Source organism: Notothenia rossii (genome assembly GCF_949606895.1).
Source record: "Notothenia rossii genome assembly, chromosome: 10".
Lineage (NCBI taxonomy): Eukaryota > Metazoa > Chordata > Actinopteri > Perciformes > Nototheniidae > Notothenia > Notothenia rossii.
Genome location: NC_136908.1, coordinates 857,502 through 865,001, shown reverse-complemented (window position 1 = coordinate 865,001; position 7,500 = coordinate 857,502). Strand labels below are relative to the sequence as shown.

Below are 7,500 nucleotides of genomic sequence, written 5' to 3'. Positions count from 1 at the left end.
AAATGCTATTGCCACCTTCTTGGGGGTCCCGACACGTAGGAGATCTTTACCACAAGCTGCAAACGTATGTTAAGTTAACAAAGTCATTATGCCGTCTAAAAAAGAAAGTGCATTTGAATCCCAGATGTCGGATCTCTCTCCAGTGTCTTTGTACTGCTCTCTCCTCCATCACGATGCTCCAGCGTTTCCCTGCAGGCGGCCATGCCAGTGTTTGGGGTTGAGCGAGGGGTGGCAGTGATGCATGCTGGGTGATATACGTAGCGTGCCAGCTGTCACTATCAGTGTTTGGCTGCACAACACACACTGCTGTGATAGTCCATGCACACAGAGTGTAGAACATCTCCGAGCTGGTGCAGGTACCTTCAGCTCATTGATATTCCTGGCTGTGGATCAGGAATCAAACTCTTCCAGGGAAGGAGAAGATAAAAGAAACACAGGAAGCAGAGCGGGAAGGACTTCCTGCTGTTCCTGGGAGAGAAAGCCTGGTCTCTGCATGGCTAGGTTAAGAAGAAGTTAACTATCTAATCTAATTCTAATTATATAATATCGTGCAGTTACGTACCTGCCACTGCTAAGTACTGTTAATATTTACTCAATGTATAACAATTATTAAGAAACTCTGTAAACACACCGTACCTCTGTCCTTCATATTTTCGTATTCACAGCCAGTCATTCAAGTATCGTAGGAAAATAAGAGAAACACAAAAACGTACAAAACAGACTTAGTTCCCCCGAGACCAGAGGTGTTAAAACTCAAGGCCCACGACTTCATTTTATGTTCCTGGGAAACAAAGCCTGGCCGCCGGGGGACAGATTAAGGTTACCCCGGTATCTAAAGCCGGTGTTGGTTTCATATCTGCCGTGTTCATGGACTGAGGATCTTCTCAAGGACTGCTGGAGAGCAAAGTGCTCCCCGAGCCCCTGAGCAAACACTCCTAATGCAGCGCCGATCAATGCCCTGATCCTCTGGAGTTACACGCTCCCACATTATTACCCTCACTCGGTAACATCATCGTCTCTCACAGCGCTTCTGGTTTCCAGACTTAATGCATTATGGGAACATCTTAAAGGCCATTCCACTGCTTTTTCTGTAGAAAGATCGAATAACAGTCGGCAAGTTAAAAGGAAACAATCCTCTCCATGTCACCGGGGCTTCTCAGTTTGAGACAGAAACGTATTATAGGAACAGTAAGATCACCGTCCCTCACAGGGTCCTGGTTTCCAACAGTACTGCAGCCTGATTACTCACAGACCATCGTGGAGTTTTATTGAAGTGTAATCCAATAATATCAATACCTACATTAAGAGACGTTAAAATGGCAGCATCTACCTGGTTTCTCTGACTCATAGGAAGCCCCCCCCCCCCCATGATAAACGATTTACAGCGATGTGTGAAATGAGTGTTTGTGATGTATGCAGTAAAACGTTATGGCTCCTTCAGTTTTTATGGATACAGCTAATGTGAAAAAGACGCTTAAAAAAGCCAATAAAATCAGACATTTAGGAGATCTCCTCCTCATCCGCCAAACGGTAAACATGTTATCTAACCTTTGAGGTTTTATTTTGAACATTTAAAGAGAAAGACGTATGGAGAAAACGTGGCTAGGTTTAGTCGAATTAAAGTATTTCTAATCCTGTTTCCAGATGTTTGAATTCTGCTTTTCGGCCAATATGGAGAAGAAGCTCATTTTGAACTCCTCCACAACGACGGGGCAAACCATGGAGCGTATCACATGGACCACTAAATGGATTTGTGGTAATATATAGATTTCGTTTTCCACTATAGTATTTCATTTCTGACCCCCAAATAGCTCGCAGTAACTTGATCCTTCTCATGTCCTGATTACTGGCAAAGAGTTCATGCATTATGGGAACATCTTAGAGGCGATTCCACTGGTTTTACTGGAGAGAGATCGAATAACACTCAGCCAGTTCAAACTGAGCAAAGATGAGGAGATAATCCTCTCGTTGTCACCAGGCTTTTTCTATCTCAGTTTGAGCCTAAAGACATATTTTAATCAGCGAGACAGGCTCTTATAATGGGAACGTATCACTGGCGTCCCTCAGGGCTCCTTTCTGGGCCCCTTTTCTCTTTTTTCTGAACACCAAGAAACGTTGTAATTCAGTCACTTCTTCCACCAAAGATATCAGAATCAGAAACAGCTGTTTTACCAGGTTGGTTCAAACATACGAGGAATTTGATGATGTAAGTTAAGGTCTGTACTAGTTCAGTTCATCCAAGTGGACGTTTGCACCAAATTTGAAATCATTTCCGAAAGGGGTTCCTTGGATATCCGTTCATGAGAATGGGCCGACAGATAGGCAAATGGAAAACAATCAAATATGAGCCAAAACTGTGGACTTGATCCATCGCAAATGAAACAGTGATTTCTATATGTTTAAAAAACTGAATCTATATGGCTCTCCCATGAACAAATACAGATGTTGGTTCCCAAAGTCAGAACAGAACAAGGGAAACACGCTTTTATATATGCTACCCTTCCGCCTGGAATAATGTACAGAAGGAGCTGAAACTGTCAGATTGTATCACTATAAAACACAAACACTCTTGGTCGATGTGGTTGCTTTTATTTCCTCTAATTGAAGTCGTTTTAAAATTGTGCCATTCCTATGTTTTACGACAGCTGTGTTGTCTGTGTTTTATTTGTTGTAACATTGTTGATGCCGCCCTCTTGATGAGGTTGCTCTTGAATACCAGGTTCAATAGACAGGACATGAACAACATGAAACACAGGGCTGCACACACTTGTAACTAAATCCATTATTCTGAAAAGACTTGGTCATTCAGTCTCTTTTCCACCACAGCTATGTAAGTTAAGGTCAGTACTAGTTCAGTTCATCCAAGTGGACGTTTGTATCACATTTGAAGGAATTCCCTAAAGGCGTTGATTTGCTCCAGGACATGAACGGGTCGCTTTGGATTCAATCATCATTACTTTCAAACAGAGAAAAGCACTTGCAGCTAAATCCGATATTCTACACACGAATCACATGACACGACCAAACCAGAGGGTCATTGGATGTGATGGAAACACTCATACCTGACAATCCACAGGTGTGTGTGCACTCCGACCACGTCGACCAATCAGAGAGCTGACAGTTGACGGGACATTCGACCACACAGGAAGCGTTCATCTGCCACTTCCTGTCCAGGCCCAGCTGCAGGAGGAGAGGTGGTTAGTTACTCTGTATGTGCGTACAAACTGTACGTCAGGGGCGGCCCGTTCTAATTGGCTCTCGTCAAATTCTTAAAGTATAAGGTATATGGCCCCCACCTGAAACTCGTGCTTGTTTTATATTGCACTTCTTAAATATATATGTGAGCCTATATTACACAGTAGTTGTCATGTGTTAATAAACCCACTAATCAAAGACATTCAGTCGATTAGAGCTGAGAGCATGTTCTAACGAATCCTAGTTTTATTTCCATGACAAGCTTTAAATAGACCCTTCATATTTCCCCTTATTATAATCAATCTGAGTCTTCTGCTTTAAGGGATGAGCTGCAACAGGAGAACTGAAACTCTGTGGAGAGCTGGGATGTTTCTTAAATCCTAGAAAGTAGAAAGAATACATTGAAATACATTTGATTGATTTCTCTAACTTATAACTGAACGTATGAGGCTAAATACCTCTAGTGAGCGGACCAGCCCTTTGTAGGTTTTTAGGCATCCGGCCCTCAATGAAAAAGGTTTGGACACCCACGTGACCTGTAACAGGAAGAGCCTCAGGACTCACCTCCTTACAGAACTTCAGGTCCACAGACTTCCGGTCGCTGCGAACACAATCCAGCATCCGGGTTTTAATCCCGTTTCCACAGACGGCTCGCTCACTGAGCTGACAGGTACTCCAGTCTGCAGAGAGACCTCAGTGAGACTCGTGCAGAAACAATATAATGTAACATCGCTGTACTGTGAACTCTGCAGAGATGCTCCATTACATGATAGCTTGATTTAGAGACGGATAGCTAACGTGTCTTCATAGCTGCTCAGAGCAGAGCATCTACACCACAAGACTCTACAGAGGTATTACAAGTCCTCATGAGATGTTCCTGTCACATGTCATAGGAGTACAGAGTCAGATAAGAACAGTGTAAGCAATAAGGTATAGTACAGTTTTGGGAAAGGTGTTTTTTACAGTAGAAATGCGATGTTTGAACTAAAGATCAGAGACTGTTAGGTGCTGGGAGAATCAGATATATAAAGTGTAAAGTATAAACTGTGGTATGAATATGATCGTGTTACCGGTGATGTTGTATGAGTAGTGGAAGCAGTTGGTGTTGAGTTTGCAGATCTCCGTCTCCTCTGACGGAGGACACGTCTTCCCGTCTCCCGGCTGACGGAGGGGGGGCGCCATCCTCTCTCTGGAGCTGTTCCCCCCACAGGGCTGAGGAGAGAGAGGACATTAGTGAGCAGACCTTAAGATGTCTTCAGCGAAGGTGAACCACAGACCTTGTGTTTGTATTCATGCAGTCTGTGAAAAGAGTCTTGTGAGCACACTGACTTCACGCCACTCAACACGACTAAACCCTGATCAGGATCTGATTCCAATCACATTCAACTGTGTTCTTTTGTGACACAGTGTGCGACAACATGATCTGCCCTCAACTGACTCTTTGTGCACATTTATGCTGAAACATTTATCTGAATGTGTATTAGTATAAAGAGTCCACACCTCGGATGTGTTTCAAATATGCATAAAGATAAAAACCTCCAAGGCTACTCTGAATAGTTATCACTGCAATGAACAGTATCATCTTTTATACAATATTTAACTTTACATTCTGTCAAATGACATCGTGTCCCTGACTGTTCTCATCTGTCCTCTCACTGCACGCAGAACACATGTCCCTGACAGAGGGACTATATGTGTATATAAGTACCAGGGGACAGGGGGTCCAGACCCCCCAGTCTGAGAGCACACAGTCCTCGGGGCAGGGCAGTCGGCTGTTCCTCGCTCCGAGGGGCATCTCCTCCGGGTCGCAGAGGTAATCCTCCACCTGCTCCGAGGGCCCGTCGATGGTGTTCAGCATGCACCTGCACACGGGGGGGTTCATGATCAGAGTCATAATGAATAAATATATAAATATATATATAACATCAATAAATAATAGTTGTATTGATAATAACAACAATTTAGAAAATATAAAAAATCAAATAACAATAATAAAAACAATAAGGATAATAATACAAACATAATATTAATAACAAGTGTCATTAAAGCAATTATAGTATAAATTAAAAAGTGTATTAAAAAACAAGAAAGCAAGAAGAATAGTAATAACTGAAAAGTCCCAGCGTGTTTCTTTATCATCCGTGTTTCCTCCGGGTCTCTCTTACCTGACCTTGCGGGTCTGAACCCCCTCCCCACAGTTCTCCTTCAGGTCCACGTTGCTGACCTTCCAGACGCTCCACGGCTCAGACCTCCAGACGTACTGACCGCAGTCACTGAGGCACGGCACCACCTCGTACACCTGGAGCAGGGGAGATACACAGAAACACATTAAACACAGAAACACATTAAACACAGAAACACATTAAACACGTATCAAAGACAGAACAACTAATAACAATACACAATGAGAAGTGTTCTCACCTGAGCCTGAGGATGGCATCCATTCATGAAAGAAGAGAAATAACAAATAAATAGATAATTAATTCAGATTATTATACTCAAGGATTCAACAGAGATAAACATCAAGTAATAAATTAACATAAAAACGCTACTATTTATCATAATATACTAATTTTTACATATTTATTGTTGGAATATATTTTAGTGTCAGTCTTACATTTAATGTGTTTATTCACATATTTTTATTTTATTATATTTCCTAGCGCAACTTTTACAAAATCCAATTGACCCAGGAAACTTAATGAGACACATCCACCCTTTTAAGCATCCACCCCCCCCCCCCCCCCCCTCTTCACCTGGTTGACGTGGTCCAGTTTGGGGCAGGGTCTCCCCCCGTTGTACGGCTTCTCTCGGAGCCACTTGGACCGGACCTTCACTCCGCTGCCGCACGACTTACTGCAGCGAGACCAGTTGGACCATTCGCTCAGTTTGCAGTCTGACGGACACGGGATGATGCACGCCTCCTCGATGTAGCCTGCAGACACAACACATTCATCATCATCATCATCATCATCATCATCATCATCATCATCATCATCATCATCATCATCATATTTGAGAATTATTATTGTTTGTTTTTATTTTTTTTATTATTCTTTTATTTATTTTTGTACTTTGTTATAATTATTAATTTGAGTGAGAGAAAAAAAGAAAAAAATATATATATATTTTTTTTTTTTTAAATCCTCGTGCTATCTAAGACGAGAAGAGAGACTCCACAGACTTCCTTCTCTGGATGTGTGTGCTTGTTCTGAAACACCAGAGTCCCTCAACAGGAGGAGCTTAGCTTTCCTCGAAGGCGTCCCTGAGATCTGAAATGAGTTCATGTTTGGTGTGGAAACAGTGGCCATCAAATCTAGAGTTATAGACCATAGATCTGCTGTTGGGGGATTCCCAGACCCAATGATGTCACGGACTCACAGGAAGTTGTAGTTCCACCGTTTGGCCACTAGGGGAATGAGCTTCTATCTGATACGCGTGTGTTTAGGCCTCACCGTGGCTGTTGCAGCGCGACGTCTCCACGATGCGGTTGTCCTGGTCGTAGCACACCATGGCCTGGAACCTGTACCCCTGCCCACACTCCTTGATGTCTCCCTGCACCTTCATGCCCAGAGAGCCCTCCAGCCGCCCCCCGTCCGGCAGCACACAGTCAGACCAGTTGCCCACCGGCTGGGCGTTGTACTTGTTGCAGGGGCAGTACTGCGTCTCGCTGAGAGGGAACACCTGGTTGTTCTTACACTGGTCGCGCTTCTTGCTCTTACCTGCAGGGAACCATGGACAACGTTTAAGAGATTTAAAACTAGATTGTTCTGCAAAATGCCCCGCCTACATTATCCCCTCTGCTCTAAACCTGGCTGTCACGATATTGTTCCACACACCGTACCCATCCTGTTACATCCATATTCATACAGTTACATCTCTCTATCCTTATGCATACGTATATGTGTATACACAACCCTAGACCTACAGTTAGTACATCTGATTGATTTAAGTTTCATCTTATTTTGTATCGTATCATCGTACAGTCTGTCTTACTGTGTAAATGACTAACTGTAACACTGATTGGTGTAAAACATGAGTAAAGTCCTCTTTCCGCTCTTTCTCTCCAGATGTCCCCAGCGAGGTGTCACTCACCGACCAGCGTCCTCTTGCGGGTCCGGACCCCCACACAGTCCACGCTGCAGGAGGAGAACTTGGACCAGAGGCTGAGCTGACAGGTTTCCTCACAAGGAAGCTGGCAGAGCTGAGTGAGGGGCGGCATGGAGCTGGAGAACTGAAGACACGCCTCCACATCCGCCTGGCCGCCGTCCTGCTTCCTGCACGACACCGCTGCAGAAACACAGA

The 7,500-nt window shown here is 43.8% G+C and overlaps 1 protein-coding gene across 1 annotated transcript in view; it reads right to left on the bottom strand.

The window, feature by feature from the left end:
• The window catches only part of thsd7aa (thrombospondin, type I, domain containing 7Aa), a 153,982-nt gene that overhangs the window by 34,340 nt on the left and 112,142 nt on the right, over positions 1–7,500 (bottom strand). The window contains exons 11-18 of the mRNA XM_079654623.1: positions 7,291–7,485; positions 6,651–6,917; positions 5,952–6,130; positions 5,361–5,494; positions 4,904–5,057; positions 4,266–4,407; positions 3,760–3,875; positions 3,063–3,180 (exon numbers count right to left, since the gene is read on the bottom strand). Of these exons, the coding sequence (XP_079510749.1) occupies positions 3,063–3,180; positions 3,760–3,875; positions 4,266–4,407; positions 4,904–5,057; positions 5,361–5,494; positions 5,952–6,130; positions 6,651–6,917; positions 7,291–7,485 (1,305 nt within the window). The remainder of the gene's footprint in view (positions 1–3,062; positions 3,181–3,759; positions 3,876–4,265; positions 4,408–4,903; positions 5,058–5,360; positions 5,495–5,951; positions 6,131–6,650; positions 6,918–7,290; positions 7,486–7,500) is intronic.